This window comes from Dicentrarchus labrax, unplaced genomic scaffold (genome assembly GCF_905237075.1).
Source record: "Dicentrarchus labrax unplaced genomic scaffold, dlabrax2021, whole genome shotgun sequence".
Classification (NCBI taxonomy): Eukaryota; Metazoa; Chordata; class Actinopteri; family Moronidae; genus Dicentrarchus; species Dicentrarchus labrax.
In genome coordinates, this window is record NW_026136702.1 from 16,151,754 (window position 1) to 16,170,968 (window position 19,215).

At 42.7% G+C, this 19,215-nt stretch overlaps 1 protein-coding gene across 1 annotated transcript in view; it reads right to left on the reverse strand.

Moving 5' to 3' along the window:
• sdccag8 (SHH signaling and ciliogenesis regulator sdccag8) overlaps window positions 1-19,215 on the reverse strand; it is a 44,802-nt gene that overhangs the window by 14,352 nt on the left and 11,235 nt on the right. Inside the window, exons 14-16 of the mRNA XM_051418558.1 lie at window positions 8,401-8,528; window positions 3,790-3,898; window positions 2,005-2,136 (exon numbers count right to left, since the gene is read on the reverse strand). Of these exons, the coding sequence (XP_051274518.1) occupies window positions 2,005-2,136; window positions 3,790-3,898; window positions 8,401-8,528 (369 nt within the window). The remainder of the gene's footprint in view (window positions 1-2,004; window positions 2,137-3,789; window positions 3,899-8,400; window positions 8,529-19,215) is intronic.

The window sequence follows — 19,215 nt, forward strand, 5'->3', positions numbered from 1 at the left end:
AAAAAACTAATAAATGCATTTTCAAACATGCACACGTCCTACCACAAGAGTTAGCTCCAAACATGAAACACAAAATTTGGTCAAGCGGCTTGACAGTAACTCCAAAAGTGACCTCATGTAGAACTGAACTCAAGAGATATTTAAATATCAGGAGGATTCATCAACCCAGTAAGTGTCAAAGCAGAAAATAAAACTCACTAAATGCCAAGAGTGATTATCGTGGTTCAGTTGGGAGAAGAGAGAAGTTAGGTGCCAACTTCCCAGCCAATCCACTTTTGGCAGCCAGATTCCTACTCTGCTAAACCTCCTGAGAACATGTAATACACACACACACACATACACACATAAAAATACCACTATAACATATGCGCGGAAACATACAGAATATTCATACTTCACACTCCTTGACAACTTGGATTGTTTTTCCTTCTATGAAACACACAAAAAGAGTCACACACAACCAGGAGACAGCTGTGACTTGGTAAACTTTGTTTTTTGGCAGCGTCTGACTGTCGGCAGGTTAACACCGGTGGGTGGTAGACAATATGTAGTGTCAGTGATGGAGCAGGAGAAAAGGGTGAATGTGTGTGTGTGTGTTTGGTTTTGTGTAAGAGAAAGGTGTAGTTGGGGGTGGGGTGGCGACTGGGGTAGAGATCCTGCAGCGTGGGGCAACAACACCCACACACCCTCGCCCACATTGGTAGAGCCAGGCTGTATGCCAGGCGCCCTGTGGAGACACACACCAACTGGGCTCCACACTTAGGGATACATCATACACACACACACATACAGATACTGTAGTATAAGCCGAAGATGGACTCACTTTTAGCTGCAACTTTTATAAGTCAGTGTTTCCGGAATTGCTACGCAGAGAAATATATTTGCTTTTTGCATGTGTAAATGAGTTTCACAAAAGTTTAAAATGATGCATTATACTATATAATGCTCTGAAAAATGTCCTCAGTGGAATGATAAATGTTGTACCTATAACATTAGCACTGCATGGTTGCAACTAATGACTGTCTGCAATATTGATCAGTTGATTCATTTCTTGACTAGTCGATGAAGATCGATAAAATATGAAAACATTTTACAAAAACCCATCGCAACTTCGCAAAGCCAAAATTGACATCATTCAGATTGCTTGTTTTATCCAACCAACAGTCCAAACCCCAAAGATATTCTGTTCAATGTCATAGAAGACTAAGAAAGCAAATATTCAAGATACCGTCAGCTGTGCTAGAAAGGCTTTATAAGGTTGACTCAATCTGCAGTTTACTACCCCATCAGGTATTATTTTGGTTAGTCAACACCAAACCAGTCACAGTTCATCATAAATGATCTGCTTTTTATCTTCAATTTGTATTCATGATTTGTTCTGAATCAACAGAGCAATTAATGATCAGTCTGATATATAAGCACTCATTTTAAAACCTAACCCTAATTCTGTGTTTCACCTAGTGCACGTTATATCTGTTTGGCTGTTAAATATTCACACGTGAATACAGTTACAGTCTGTGGATCATCACAAGTAATGCCATGGGAGTCTATCACTAGTTTATTCTTTCTATTGCTTTATAGAAATAAATTGTGCTTTTTGATCAGAGAACAGTTTGCAGCCTGATGAAGCAGATACTGTTGCCACTGCACAGACAGCAGGAGAGTAAAGTGATGATGACAAAAACTACTGTGTCAACAAAAAATAAAACAATTCTTACATTAGATGAGCAGAAGATGGACTGGTTAAGGACAGATTGTGAAGAAAACTGCACTTATTTCTTTCTTTTGTAAGGCCTGCAGCCAGATTCTGCAAACTGAAAGGAACATCAACAGCAGCAACAAGACTGCCGTTATTTTAATAACAGAAAAATTTGATCTCTTTATGAGTCATGCATCAAAATACACACTTTGATAGACAATCATAAGATACATGTGCCAGTTTTTCATTCAAATAAGTGCAGTGGTTGGGGGGGGGGGTAAAAACGTTTGTGTGTTTTTACATACCTGTCCTTCATGCGCTGGTGCATGCGACCATGCTGGACACACTGTTCCTCCATGTCGGCGCAGCGAGCTCTCAGACTCTTTAATGTCTCTTCTAGGTGTTGCTTCTCCAGGGCCAGCTGCTCCATCTCACTTCTGCACACGCACACGCACACACACACACGCACACACAATACAGATGTTAAAAATGCACCTTACCAGTGTACCATGTGCCACGCAACAAATTATTTGTAGAACACATCACAAAATGCTTCACAAAGTAAGACAATAGAAAGTAATAAAATACAGAATGTAATAAATTAGACAGAGTTAATAATAATAATAGTATTTGGTGAAACTGTTTTATAGAGGTGTTGATTCAACTGTATGAATATTTTGGAGGATGTTGTTTTTGGTGCAGTTTAACTGTATTGCGTTATATTAACAGGTGTTTCTATCATTCATTTATATCAGTGACGGTTCAACAGCACCACAAACTACATCCTCCAAAATAATCAGTTCAATCAACTCTGCTCTAAAAAACATTCATGAAGGCAAAATTTATTTCAGGACTGTTTTTATTGGTATTATTTATTAATTCTGAGAGTAAAAAGGTTTAATTTAATAACTGACGTCATACAGTATACCGTAGGCCATTCACAATACACAATTTGTATTTGCTATTTATTTGACAATAGGATTACTGAAGGAAATACAGGGAGAAAAAGAGGGGTATGATATGCAACAGAGGTCACTGGTTGCCGTTACGTGGTGAGCGTCGTTCTGAACCACATAGTCTGTGACACAACATTACACTGACCAATCAGTAGGAGTGAGCCTCGTACGGCTCGCAGTCAGACGAACAACTGAAAACAATTCATCAAGAGTTTTCTTTTTCATCTTGCTGCAACTGTCTCAGTGTAACCTCACTTAGCCTGACTGAGGCCGTCCAGCAGGACTTTAACCGCTACACTGGGCTTGGACTCCAGGAGCTCAAACAGCCCGAGGCACAAAACACACCCACACCACACTGTTGCTAAACTACATAACACACACATACAGCAGATGTAGGGTATGAGCCTTTATGACAGTGTGTCAGCATGTGTGTGAAATCCTCCCCATAAAAAGACATTCAAGGTGGTAGTTATTACGGTGTAGATATACGTGTATTCAGTATTGATGTCCACGCATAAGACACAGAGTACTTTGGTGTGTGTGTATAATGTGCATGTGTCCTGTGGCTGGTGAGGCCAGTGCGGTCTGGAAGGGCCAGATTGAGGGCTGTCATGTGACTAATGTGCAGCACAGCTCCAACAGCTGACAGGACACTGGGTCCAGGGTCACTCTCACACACATACACTCACAAACACACACTCAAGTGCAAAAACACACACAGAAAGACACACACACAGGCAGCCCAGATGGAGAGCTGTGCAGGCCTGCTGTGACTACTGTAGCATCAGGTTAACAAGAAAACAGGTCAGACTGGGAAGCAGTATGTAGTATGTTGACATGCTCTGTCCTAACAGCCTGGATGGATGATGTTTCATGAAATGATGACATGGATTTCCAACAGATAGAATCAATAAACAACTGAAATAAATTGCTGGAAAAGAGAAGCTGTGTATAACCAAGAAAAATACATTTTAACTCCCCACGTGAAAATGTTTTCATGGAGAAAAGAGATAAATGAATAAGTCAGAATGTAAGCCACTGACTTACAGTTACAAAGAACAAAAGCATAATTAAGTGAATAAATGGTCAAACAAAGAGGAAATGTGATGAAAGAATTAAAGAGAAAAGACTGACCTGCTGTTTTCTGTCAGCTCTTCCAGTTTGACTCCCAGCGCGCAGCATTCGTCCTTTAGCTTCCTGATCAGGGAATTCTGGGAACACAGCAGACCATCCAACTCTCCAACTGTAATCGATCATGGGAAAGTTGTTTGTTAGTGGCCCTGAGAACTCAACACACCGCAAGAAAACACAACCAAATACAGAAACGTAGCACAGACAACAACAAAAACGGTTTCCTCAGATTTTGTGAATCCATTAATAATCATCAAGCAATGTCTGGTTTCAACACTGTGTGGTCATCAGCAACTGCTAAGAGCAACTGTGTCATATTAGAGCACGGTCCAGTCCAGTTTGTAAAAATAGCAGGCTACATGTAGTGTATCTAATATATATCTCTCTCTATATATAGACTATCAATCCTTAAACCTAAACAGACAATTTCTAAGCTTACTGTACAAATCTTAAACAGAAACTTGTTCTAAAACTGTGGCGGCAGTTCTTTGCTCTACCTGCTTCTTATCAGCACTGAACAAACAAAATTAAGACGACACTGTCTAAGTGTAATGAAAAAAATATTTAAAATTACATTTATGAATACAGTTTTTACACAGGCACAAGAAATCCAAATCAATTAAAACAAGTCAGTGATATTGTAAAGCAGTGGGACAGACAATATTGGTGGCTGCTTGTTCTCAACCCCATAAAGGGAAATGGTGATATTAGTTACAGTATAATGCAGGACTGTAATGAAGCACCACCAAGAGTTCCTTTGTCACAATGGGAATATTAAAACTGTGACTAGGATTTGAGTGATCCTTTGTACCTTTATACGTCCTTTATACCCGTCTCTTAATTTCAGCGGAGAACATAGAAAGTGTCTGAAGAAATCCTCAAATAAAAATCAAACTTACAATTTGCAACAAACTCAACAAAGTTACAATTTAGGAGAAGAAACAAATTTCAATTTTCTGCAATTTCATGCTATAGTGGTTCAATGGACTACTGAATATACTGTATTAGTAGTAATAAATAATGCTTAAGAGCATCTAGGGTACTTCTATTAACACGTGCAATATGTCCGAGAGCAGGCCAACCAAACGACCTCACATACCAGAAGAAAACATATACATTACGGACTGAGCTAAACAATGAAATCTATCGTACCGAATACTGCAGCACCAGCGAGATACATATGTCTCTTTGAATGTATTCCCAAAAATGCTTTTGTCGACATACACAAAATTCACAAATCAAAACTGTTCAAACAACAGCCGGAGATGTACAGAGCAAAAGCAGAAGTACAGAGTATAGAGAAAGGAAATATAAAGTGTGCGAGAAGGGTAAAACGAGATGGAGAAAGAGAGAGGACTGTTGTTTGAAAGCGCTTTTCTTTCTCCTTCCACCCTTCCTGCCACGTCCTCATCCACTCATGGGGGCCTCTTTCTGAACAATCCAACACTAGGCTTTCATCATTCCTTTGAAATGATCCACGTTCCGCTCTCCAACATATGTCTGCTCTTTTAAAATAACAATGGCTGCCGTTTGGATGGAGGGAATGATCCACCTGCTCCGGCATTCTGTTACAGTCAACCGAAACCAAAAACACCAAGGACTTGCAGTCTTTGAAAAGTAGCTCAGACTTGAGAAGAGTTTCTTTTTTTCCCTTTTTTTTTTTTTTTTGCATACAGTAGATACTGGGGGGAAAGAAAGAGATAGAAAAAAGGAGAAGAGGAAGAGCCATGATGCTAGATCTCTGTGCTATGATACATACCTTCTACCTGCAGGCTGAAATTCTACTTCACACTTTTTTCTATTTCTCACTTCTTCTCTCTTTATGTGCTACAGAAATGCTAGGCAAATATAAAAAGCAGGAAATTATGGCTGGGAGAGGTGTAAAGGCCATTGTCCACAGATTTTTTCATCCCTAGCTTTGAATGTATTATTACTCACTTTTTACTAGCTTCACATTGTGTCTCTAAGTGAGTTACCACTAACCTTTTTTCATTCCCCTTTATACAGTCTCTGTCCCCATATCACTGCCATAGATAATGCATGGAGGGCAGAAATTGGATGCTACAGAGCATGAAAATAAACTACACAAACTCACAGACGTGCACACACACGTACACTCAACAAAGTTTGGTCAGTGCTGGAAAAGTTGCATGAAGAATGCTAATTAGCTGAACAGGCTTTGAATGCGTCTGGCCATGCGTAGGCCAAAAAGAACCCTGGGACACAGAAACACAGCAGAACTGGCACTGGAAACAAACAGAGAAAAAATGAGGGAGGGAGGGATGGAGAGAAGAAGCGTGGCAGGGAGGGAGGGACGGAGAGAAACAAATATCTGATATCATCTAGAGGCTGCTCTGTACGCATTTACTCAAAAAAGAAACATGAAAAAAAAAATCTGAAAAAAGGTGGGAGGGAGCGGAGAAAAAGGGAGAGGGGGACGGATGGATGGAAGGACAAACGGATGGACAGAGAGGCGGGATTTGGAGAGCAAGAAAGCTAATTATCCAGCTCGTCTGTTGGGTTGCACGGGGAGAGGAAGTGATGCGAGCTACTAAAGGACGTCCACCCCTCCATCCCCTCCCCATCCACAGTTTCCTGCTGTGCTCTGATGTCAGCTCTCTTTAGACAACATGTGTGCTGCCGACACGCGCCAGAAACAAACCCTTTGTTTACCACCCCCCGCTTCCCTCCCTCCATCCATTCCTCCCTCTATACCCTCCATCTTTGTTCTGCGTACCAGCAGGCTCCCTGGTTGTTGAAGGGAACCACAGGTAAATAAAAAGATAGGAGAAGGGAGGGAGGGAGGGAGAGGGGTGGCTGAGGGTGGGTGGTGGGTGAGAGGGGGGAATCCAGATGGTGCAACAGATGTGCTAGCAGCAGCAGCTCTGCTGTGCAGACAGACAGGGAGCTCTGAGTTGGGTCTCTATGCTCTGCTCCCATCACCTTCCCTCTGCTCTGCCCTGCTATTCTGTCTTCTCCTCTCATGGCTTCTGTTTTTTTTTTTTTTTTTTTTGCTCTGTTCTGCTCTTTTGAGGTCACTTCAGCTCAGCCTTGTTCAGCTCAAATGATTTGTGTTCCTGTCCATCCCCTCCCACTCTGACCATGTTGTGTTGGTGGGGAGCACGGTGGCACAGTAAGCAGGAAAACCATCCTTCAACTGGAAGATGCAGGTTCAAGACCCTGTTCCAGCAAAGATCCACCCTGCTGAGGTGTCCTTGAGGAAGAGACTGAAACCCTCCCAGCTCCAGCTGTGATTCTGTAGCTGACCCTGATCAACTCTGCTGTTTTGTTCCTTACAGTTCTGGATATTCTGACTCTGTGTGCTCCATCCTATTTAGTTTCGCTTTGTCCTGTTCTGGTCTCTGCCCTCCCCCACTCCCCTTCGTGTAAGACAACTAATATGCCACAGCAGTCTACAGTACAGTACTGGCAATAATAACATAATAACATATTTATAGCATGGTAATAATACATATATGATAATATTGTCTAAATAAACCAGCGCCTCTTAAATCATTTCCGTTTCTTTAAGTTCTTGCTTTGTGGTTCACTCAGTGTTTTCAATTGTTATATTTGTATGCTTTTGTACAGTTATCACCTCCCTACACTTACACTGTTTTGAGTGTAATTTATTTGCCTAAAAAGAGACAACCACACAATAAAAGCTAAAGATGAATTTGATTTAGAGCCTTTTTTTTCAACTTTTCTATTGATATTTCACCAATATCATTAATTCTATTAATCATGTATTGAAAAGCTGATATTGTGACAGCCCTAGTAGAGATGTTCTTAAGTATGTCCGACACCCACGGTTCACCTGATGTGGCTCCATTGCACCTGACAGACACGATCCACTGGGACTGTAGCTAGCAGGCCAATGGCCCACAGACGAAGGACTGGAGGGTAAAATGTATTTTGTGCATGTATCTAAATGCTGATATCTACTGTCTATTGATAAGAATATAATATTTCATGATGTATTTAAATAAATATTGGTGGTCAAAACGGTCAAGACTTTTTGTCTTTTCATGTCTCTTCTCCTCAAAAGTCTGAATAGCAGGAGACAGAATGCTAACATTTTCCTTTTGCAAAACTAAAATGAGTAAGAAAAAGACAGAAAGTGGAGATAAAGACACCGTGCTACAGTAATTAAAACAAGTTAATTACAGGCACAACGTTTCTGCTATCACATTGATCATAAATGAGGTGCAAATGTATGTTCAATATGCTTGTAAAACAAAAAATGCTGGCAAAACAACTCTAAACAAAATGTGGCTGCTGAGGGACAGACTGCTTGAAGACGATCTGCCTCTGAAGCGCTTCCAGTGAACATTTGAACTGCGACAGAAATGTGAGGGAGCTGCGAAACTGAAACACGGTGCAGCTGCATCCAGTGGACATCCAGGGTGAGGTTCTACTACACAAGACTAAATTAAAAGGCACTCCCTTGATAAGCAAAATATAGAGCGGAAAGGAGATATGTGTTTCTGAAGAACTGATATCCTAGAGAATACTTAACTATCTTACAGGTAAATTTCAAAGAGGTAGGGAGGAGACAGCGAGCTATGACACATGACAGTATTTTTAAGCCAGGCCGCTGCTGGAAGCACTGACCTCTCTGCTGGTGTTGAGCCTCTGTTTGCTCCAGCAACACAGCCAGCTCTCTCTCCCTCTCCCGCGCTGAGAGGGTCACAGACGCCATTTCCTCCTCATGAGCCCGTTCTGCACCATCTCTGTCCTGTCTGGGGGAAACAACTGGGATGTTAGATGAATAATCATTCTTTTAATAATTAATGCACATTTTCTATTTACAATGGAATTTTATATAAAAATACACTTGGTGACATGTTGTGCTACTGCTGGAGCATGAAAAAACATTTCCACATACTGTAGGCTACAACGTCTGTCTTGCACATATATGATTTATCGGTAGATTCCTAATAAATTCCATCATACTTGACAACTGTTTCTGATGTGGAAAAGAAAGACTGAACACAGAGGTGAGAGTGAAAGCAGGAGGAGAGAACACAGCGTACGATAAGAGACTGAAAGAAAGGACAAAAAGGAGAATGACACAAAAGACTCGGGGGGTAGACTGGTAAAAGCGTCAGGCCACTGTCAGTTTGAAGACCCCTGAGTGATACTGCAGCTGTCTACAGCACACACACACACACACACACACACACACACACACACACACACACACACACACACACACACACACACACACACACACACACACACACACACACACACACACACACACACACACACACACACACACACACACACACACACACACACGGGTCAATACAGACGAGTGCATCATAAAAGCTTTATCCACTGATTAGATTGAAAGTCCAGGATGAAGTTCTGAGACTCAAGAAACGTTTAAAAAAAAAAAGATGTGTTCTGTGATATTACTTTGCTTAAGCTGCTTGTCATCTAATATAATTCAGTTTATAGCCACACTGAGCACTGAAAAAACATGCAACATAACATCAGTTGATCAATCATATCTTATTTTAAGATATTAGATATTTTAGAAGACTGTACTTATGCAAGGGTCATTTTTGAATAACTGTATGACTTCGTAATGCACACTGTGCTTGGCTAGTCAGGAATGCAGACTAGCACTATATTTTTGGTAGCAATCAAATCACTTTAATCTCCGCTTTAATTCGTCTCGATATCAAAATTGTGCAGGTAAGATGCAAACTAAGGTGCTTATCACCGAAGGCTTTGAACAACACTGCATTTTACTCGTGTTTGAGCCAAACTTTCTAACTCAGCTAAGTCCAAATGTACCCAAACAACAGAGGAACAGACAACGAAGGAAAGAAAAGAAAAACTACAAAGACAGGAAAAAACGAACAAATAAACAGAACTCTTCCTGAAGTCCAAAGGCGCTAATGAAGAGAGAATTCTCCAGTTTAAGTGAAAACTTTTCTCCCCTACAGCGCTTGGCCTGCATCTCTAAAGTGACCGCGTCTGTCTGTTCCTTCGTGTGTGTGTGTGTTCTCCTGCTGTCCTGCTGTCTGGGGTGTGAAAGCGGGTGGCGGGTGTGCAGGGGACACAAGGAGACTGTGTGTGTCTGTATGCGTATGAGTGTGTGTGTGTGTATGTGTGAGTGAATGAACCCCCGCTGGGCTTGAACAGCAGCCTGAGCCACCAAAGCGCACACCAGGGCTCAGCGGGAGATGGCGGGCAGGCGTTGCCAGCCATTTGGTCCTGCAAGAGGTTCCAGGGGGCCGTGTGTATTTGTGTATGTCTATGAGTGTGTGTTTGTGTGCGAATGGGGGGTGGGTGGGGGGGGAGAGGCTCACACCAGACCTGTTTACCCACCAATTAGCATCAGACAGACCGCCAAAAAGTTCCAGCAGTCAGCAATAGAGTGGTGGTGAGGAAGAGGAGAGTGATGAAAAACAGAAGAAGATAGAAAAGCAAAAACACAGAGTTACACATTTGGCATCTGTTTGGTTTTTGTAAGTACAAGTTGTACACAACAGAACAGAGTCGGGGCCTTCATTTCTGGGTGGGAATGGGGCAACCTTGAGCAGGGTTGCTGATTCTAAGTTTCGGTTCAATAAGTGGGGCCTGAGGATTCAAATCCCTGTGACGAAGGCCTGAAAGCCTCATCCAGGATCAAATCAAAGCTAGGAAGTCAGGCTAAGTTATGTGGTTCTTTCCCCTACGCCATTTTGTATCCCCAATCAAACGCAACATGTTTACTTGCAAAACGCTGTCACAAAATGGCTGCTGATGAGCATTGACAAATTAAAGCATAAAAACGAGAAAGCAAAGGAGAGATATCAGTGGAGAGCCAAGCCCTGGAGCAAGTGTTAAGGGCGACGGGTAGAGCAGAGGCTGAATATGTGGGGCTGGAGCTGGATAATTCTCCCTGGACAATAATCTGCCTTCCAGCTAATTGGTGAATGAGCTCTGGGTTGCTGCCTGTGGCAGGAACTCTTGTTTGGGCCTAGGAGGCAATAGACTGAGTGTTCAGTTAGCGGATAGCTGGGCCTGTTTGTATATGCCTGGCCTGATGCACTGTAGGACAGCTTGATAAGTATGGCGAGAGCTGCATGGGCCAGGGGCCTAAGGTAGACTGGAATGGCTCTGGGGCTGCGGCCAGGTACAGTGGCTGCTGGGTAAGTGGGAGGTGGCAGAGGCGGTGGCTGGCTGGCTAGCTGGCTGGAGCAGCGAGGAAGAAGAGGGGGCCCAGTCTGCACTGCCTGCCTAAGTGGGCACTATTCAAGCTGTTGCCCATTAGATGTGGGGTGCCAGGGCCTGACCAAGCACGGAGTTTGCAGCACCCCATGGTGCAGCCGGCATCCCACGCCAGAACCACCAAATGCCGCGGTTTATCAGAGAACGAGCACAAATTGGAGTCAGACGGTGGACTTGGAGGAATTGGAGACATTCGCCAATGCCAGGCACCACTGACCGCTGTTTGGACTAAAGTAAAAGAGACTATACTCTCCCAATAAACACAATATCACCAAGATACACACAGACTGAATTCATACAGTATACACACACACACACACACACACACACACACACACACACACACACACACACACACACACACACACACACACACACACACACACACACACACACACACACACACACACACACACACACACACACACACACACACTTTTTTTGTTGTAACTTCAAATAATTAAAAAAATATCCACATCCTTCGTGAAGCGCTCTTCAAACTTTTTGGAAGCATGAAGTTCAAAAACAAGGTAAAGGGGTAGAGACAGATATTGTACAGAAATTACATACACAAAAACTAAAAAAAGACCTCTTCCTCAAATCAATGCATATTCATATTTATGCTCTGCGATGTTACTGTGAAAATAACAGGTGTGAAATTAACATACAGGTGAACAGCCTATAGCACAAACATGCAAACACACAAGCTTTGTCCGCAACAAAGACTGATGCAAGACACTGATGATCCCTGCAAAAAGTTGCTGAGGAGGAAGACGAATATTACCATTTTTATCAGAGGACCATCTGTTCTAATAGCTAAACCAATTATAATAATAATAATAATAATAATAATAATAATAATAGCAGCTATATATTATTGATTTCATGAATATATAGATAATTAACATTTTTTAATTGAGTATTGTTTTAAATGTAACATTTATAAGCAGACAATTACAGATTGATCTGTGTATTACCTGTAATATCTTAGACTGCTTGTAACTGACTAATCTAATTAACAGTATCAACAAAACAAATGAAAATGAAAATAATCTCTGTATATATAAATTAAGAGCATTTAACTTTATACAGATTTCCAATTGTTTAAACTGACGAACCCTGACGTCGACAGGGGGAATTGTAATGAGCTGATACTGTACTATAAAATTACAACTGTTAACTATTTGCTCGTATTTCAACTACTCAAAATGGTGACACTCGTGATGATTCATTTTTGTGGAGGAATTCCAGAGCATCCACAGCTATTTATGATAGACTGCATCAATCAGACTACATTAATATTCAACAGTTTGATACGTGAAACTACAAAGATGATTCCTGCTCGTGTTTGTGTGCTTGTTTGTGTGTGTGACTGAGAGACAGTGAGACAGTGAGACAGAGGCCTTGTGTAGGCCTATCTAACTGACACTGCCAACAAAGGATGAGTGCACTCCAGAGAAAATAAAGTGACATATTGAACATTTGCGGTGCTGCGTATCATTGGTGCCGCGTACAATAAATATCTGAATTGTTTCGTGTAGCAGACCGCACACGGTGTCACACAATTTTCTCTCACATGCACCTCAATGTGTTTTAGCACATTTTTATTAAACCTTGGGGTGATGTAAGTCAATCACTCTGCTCCCACATTTTTCCTCCGACACCCCTCCCTTCATCTCGCTGCTCTACTTTATGAAACAAACGCATCAAACAGAGGGGGCCTGATGCAGCCTCACCGCTCGTTTACTCCGTGCCCACCCCATCTTTCTATCTGTCCATCTATCCATCCAGAGCGTTCTCATCACTGCTCCGATCCTTTTTTCTGCTGTTTCCATCTCTCCCTCCTCCCTCCTCTTTTCCCTCCCACCCTTTTTTTCCTGTAACTAAACTGGCTGTGTCTCTCTCCATCTGCTGGTTCTTCCTTCAGCGGCCCTGCACCTGTTCACACCTCCTCTCCTGTTGGCCACCTCTTCTCTCCTCTCCCCCCCCGCCCCTTTATCTCTCTCTTTCTCTCCCTCTCTCCCTCTCTCCCTCTCTCTCTCTCTCTCTCTCTCTCTGCTCAGTGCGATGCTGCCAGGCCCGTTCCTGGCTCAGTTAGCCTCTCTGTCATTCAATCCATCTGTCGGCAAGTCAACTTTGTTTACAGCGGGCGGCCCAAGCCTCTTTTCTTCTTCAAGGAGCGCTAAAGCCCCCCCACTGCCACCAAGGTCAGTGGTGAGCCAATCATGCCCAAAAAACAAAAAACTGCAACTGTTAAATTAACAAAAAAAAAAAGTAATTTGCCCTCCCCGTCTAACACACACATGCATAAATATGGACAACTCGCTTAAAATATCTTAAAAGCTGTCTTTCACTCACTCATGAATGATATGAATAAATGCATGCATGTACAGACAGTTACAAATGCATGACCCCTCACAGAAACAAACATTTGCTGTTACAGCACACATTCCCTCAGAGATGAAACCAGCTCTAGATTGAAGTAATTAGCTGCTGATTGGCCTCTGTCATCATCTATCTGCTCACAAAACAGAGCGAGAGAAGTTTAAAACTCTTAATTGGCACAGATGACTGATGGTCTTAACACAGGAAGAGCGAACTGGCAGCGCAGGCATCTGTGATTTTTAAAAATAAACACACAGCATACGTACAATATGCTCCCATACTGACCCAATCCAGAAACCCAGGACTCAATGTGAGTGTCAAATCTGTGCCCTGCAGAAATAGTTGTGGGTAGCATATGTGGCAGAGCTGGGGGTCGAATCAATTTCAGCTGAGAAGGTAAATGATTACCTAAAATTAATTATTTCAATCAGGATACCAGCTTCAAGTTAATTTTCATTAGATTAAGTGTATCATTTATGTTATATGAATGTTATAGTAGAAATGTCAAATATATTCACATAAAAGCAGGATCAGGGAAGAAACAAATACTAGAAAAAAAGTGAAGTTTCTGCAATGTAGATTCGACATTTTTTTATTTTAGTTTATTTTTCTAAAAGAAATAATTGAGAGATAACAGAACGTTTCAGAGGAGGAAAAAGAACAGCAGTTAGAGAGAGAAAGGTGTGCAAAAGTTTGTACCATATGCAGTGTCAACTTGCTTTGGAATTCACTTCACACCTGAGACTTACCCGATGTTGTTCGAATGCCCCTCACCCCTCCCACTCGGTTATAAGCTTGGGGGCAACTGGCAGGAAGAAACATGCACCATCTTTCTCTCCTTACCCACCCTTACCAAGAAATCTTTAGAGAACTTTTCTATTGTCTTCTTACTTCCTCACCTCTTTTCCTCATTTCTCCCACACCCTCTCCTCTCCTCTCCTCTCCTCTCCTCTCCTCTCCTCTCCTCTCCTCTCCTCTCCTCTCCTCTCCTCTCCTCTCCGCTCATGGGCCATTAGATCAGATGCCTAGTGAGAGAGGCGGCCATTGAGGTAGAAAACAAAGGCAAGCTTTTTTAAACTCAGTGGGGGGGGGACCAGGGCTGTAGATGGAACTGCAGGGGGGCTTGTGCCCATCCGGTGTCCGCCTTCATATACACACCATCACCAGCCTCACTGCTTTTCTCCTCTGCTCCCCTCTGTCATCCACCCACTTCTTTCTACATTTAAAACATCCTCTTTATTCTCCTAAACCCTATTTTCCAACTTCTATATGTCCTCTTCTCTTTCATTCTCCATTCTTAATCGCCTGTGTCTTTGCTTACGTCTCCTTATTTAAAGACTGCAATTAACAACAACACCGTCCGGGTTGTGATGTGTTTTCAACCTGGTTCACACAGCATATGCATAAATATAGCTTTGGCATTTAGGGCATTTTCACCATGTGCATGAATAAACAAATAATAAATAAACACAAGTTATAAGTAGCAATGCAGCAACAGACCTTTTGAAGTATATTCATGTCTTTTTAAAAAAAATGTAAAGGCTGTTTTTATTAAAAATCACAACCTATATGGACTGCCTTTCCTTTTAGGATTTCTCATGGTAATCATTAAACCATAAAAACAAAATCAATATTAATTCTTATCATTTCAATGTAAAATGTGAGAATGCATGCATATGCCAGCCATAAAAACCCTTCTGTCTGCAAGTAATTATTTTCTTGGGGGTTTCTTTCAGATGCCATGCAACCTCAATGTAACTTGGGGAAATGGAGCAGCTTTGATTGATTTCAAATATATCATTACTTTAATAACCGATGGCAATGTATTACATCCAGTGCCGGTGGAGGAGTTTGCAGGAGCATGCACTTGTCTTCTCCCATTATACAATGCCTTCCTTAACTCATCACCACACTCCAGTATTCCTCCTTCTGTATCTCCCCGAATATCTACCTTTCTTTCTATCTTATGTTCCTCCTGCCTTTGTGATCATCTCTGGATACAATCTGCTGATGGGGGTAGTGCCCTAATACCTACAAGGCAATGCTTGGCATTGCTGTACCCACAAAGGGCAACAGAGAGAAAGGGATGGATTGAAGGCAAGAGGAAAACAAAAGAACAAAGAGTGGCTATATGAAGGATAAAAATAAAGAGGATGAAAAGATAAAAGGATGGATCAATCAGGTAAAAGAGAGTGACAGAGGTAAAAGAGAGAAACGAGTGGAAAGGAAGAGCAGAGGGAGGTTCTGTCATGTTGGATGAAAGCTGTGCCTACTGGGCAGTGGGCACAGTGTAGAGTCACTGATGGTGCCACCCTCACAGCAGGGGGCACAAAGTTGACCAGATGACTGACTGACTGACTGACACACACACACACACACACACACACACACACACACACACACACACACACACACACACACACACACACACACACACACACACACACACACACACACACACACACACACACACACACACACACACACACACACAGACAGATTCACAGTTCATTCAGGATGCACAATATCCATACACACTGCACGCACAAGGAGACAGCAAGCAGAATAGTCCTCTACAACAAAACCGATGCTAATAATATAAAAATAACTGCTAAAACTTTCCACTAAACATCCTGGTATTTCTGAACACTTTCCAGTGTATTTCAAGATGTTCCAACAACCATCAAATTTACATAGTTTGAAGTGGTGAGTTTTGTATATGTACTGTATGAGAGGCAGGAAAAGATGAGCCTAGAATGAGGTGAAGAGTGGATTGTGGATGGATGGCAGAGGGCTGGTGCTCTCCCTTTCGTTCTCTGTCCTCCAGCAGTAGTGTGTGTATGTAGGCCAGTGTCCCAGGGCACACTTGGCTGGGGTGACAACAGTTGTAGCCGACAGATTTGCCTCCATCTTGCCTGAGGTCTCCCAGTCAGCGATCTGTCTATTCCATCCATTCCCAGCCCCGCAGGATGGACAGATTACAGCTCTGCCTAATAATCTGGGTACTTATTGTGGGTAATTTTCCACTGCTGAATTCATAACGGTTATCTACTTTTTAACCTTTATGAGATTTCTACTGCAAACAAGTTTATGGAATTCCACTGTTAGAGTTTGCGAGGCATGCTTACAAGGGCTCATTTATCCTTTGCAAGAAACAGAGGGGTGATGGGTGGATGGATGGATGGAGCTGTGGATAGATAAAATAAAACTTGTCTCCTAGCAGCTATCTACTTTTACTACCTGAAAGAAAAACAACACAAATGATAAAAGAGAAAGATGCGAGGAGCCGTTCATCTGAACTGACTTAACAAACTAGTTGACAATCAAACTGAAATAAGTGAAACACAGATTGTGGACTTCTTAAAAGTACTGATGTTGCATACAATGCTTAATGCTGAAGGTTACACAGTTGCATGAGCTGCTACAACTCATAGCACTGACAACTAGCTTAGATCTTGACCTAGCTTTTATATATCTTATGCTCGGTGAATCAGCAGTAACATGAGACGCACTAAAATAGGGTTAGAGTGATAGCAAGGCAAGAAATATAAGCAGGATGGAAACAATGAGAGGGAGCTTCTGCAGGTTTGCAGCACAATCTGTTGTCAATAATTTGTTGTCCATCGTGTTTTCAGTACAACAGACCTACCTTATTATTGTCAATATGTGCAGTACAACATTGAAATGCTTTGAAGTGATTAAAAGACGTTTTATGGTTAGAATAGAAGAAATGTTCCTGCTCAGTAGGCCACATTTTTAAAAGGTTTAATGCTGACTTTAACTAAGCTGTTTTAAAAGGGTTTCTATTTCCATGTATTGGTACCCAGCTTGACAAAAATACACATTCTGTTTTAATTACTGTCACATCAACTAAATTAACATAGATGAACTCGCAATTAAAGACCAGAGAAAGAAAGATGCAGCAGAGAGTGAGACAGTAAGACAGTGTCACTGAAAGACAAAAGGAGATAAAGAGTCAAAGAAACTGAAAGAAAGATAAAAGACCAAGTAGGTCTCAACAGATTGAGCGAAAGAGACAGTGAGAGTGCAAGAGAGAGAGAGGTGAGAAGGCAGGATGGCAGAGAGGGCACTCCGACAGCGAGGAGAGAAGAACGCGGCAAGGTCTCGTCACCGGGCCAACGGGCCCACCACTGTCAACATCATGGCACTCTGTGGTACACACACACGCACACACACACACACACGGCTGGCCAACGGCCCTCCCAGCTGCCCTATCCGTAACTGTCTGATTAGTTGTGCTAAGCAGCCCCTCCCCTGCCAACCATGGTGCCATCTGCTACCCAACAACATGGCTGCCGACCAGACAAGCACACGCACACACAAACACACACGCAAGCACACAAAAACACACAGCAAGCCTCATACCTGGCACTGCCCCGCTGCTGTCACACAGAGACACACACATCAAACTTTACAGACACAGGTGTAGCCCAAAGGTATCAACACTTACCATTTGCACAAAGGCACGCACACAGACTCATCTAATTGCACGCTCACAAACGAGTCAACACACATCACAAAACAAGGATACTTCATGTGTTCACGTGCACAGTTGCTGTAGAGGTTGTGTGCGTGCATGTGTGCGGTGACAGTGGTTAGGCACTGTTAATGCCAGGTAGAAAGAAAGATGCTATGCTCAAGTGTGTGTGCGCTCGCTGGCAGCGCTTGAAGGTTCATTATGGCCCCCACCTCTCCTGAGCGACTGCAGCCCGCGTGGCGCCCCGGCCCTTTTATTCCGGGCCGTGATTGGACAAGGGCCTCCCGCCGAGTTGGTTTGCAGCAGTTTTGTCGCGCCCAGATTTCACTCCCTGCTCAAAGCGAGCCTCTGGCGGGACGCGGCATCTGCTGCCTCACCTTCCTCATTTACACTTCTCCGCCCTCGCACACACACACAGTTCTGTTCACCGCCTTTCCAGACCTTGCTATCATGATGTACAACTGAGGGGAGAAAAAAAATAAAAAAAGAGAGAGAACTAGATAGAGGTACAGAGAGAGGAAGCAGCAGCGTGACATGTTTAATAGAGTTTGGGGAACTTTATGTATAAGAGTCACAGCGGTTGGTCTGGAGCTTTTTATCTTCTTGCCTCTCAGCATCCATTTTATGATTTCAGGGTCACAGAAAGGAGAATGTGGTCTTAAAACACAGGAACGCTATCTGTTCTCCCCTTCTAGCTCCGTCTATCTGCTTGCCTGTCTGTTTCATCCACTGCTTTATCAATATTGATCAATGCACATTATCCCTCCTCTGTTCTGTGTTGGCCCCATTTTGTCCTCTACTGGTGGCACAGACACCTCATCTCTTCCCTCTTATAGACCGGGTTGAAATAGTGTTTAAGAGTGCTATGACAATACAGTGAGGATATCGAGCTACTTTAACACTATCTGAGCAGCTCTGATAACAATGAAACACTGTGTAGTGCAATCTGCCTGTCCACCCTGCTCTAATTGTTTGTTCAAATTATAATCCTTTCACTGCCACTTATCTGGGTCCAGGTAGACAAGGTAGACCAGACATCTCAACTTCCCCAACCACATATCCCAAGGCATTCCCTGGACAGGTGAGACATATAATCCCTCAAAGGTGTTCTAGATTTTCCCTGGCATCTCCTCCCAGTTGGACCCTGAATACCTCCTCAGGGAGGCATCTTGGTTACAAGCCTATACCGTATCAACTGGCGCCTTTTACTTTGAAGGACCAGTGGTGTCCAAGCTATACTTCAGACTACCTCAGTGATCTCCACCAGAGAGATACACAAAGTCGTCCCAGAGTCTCCAGACTCCTCCATCCTATGT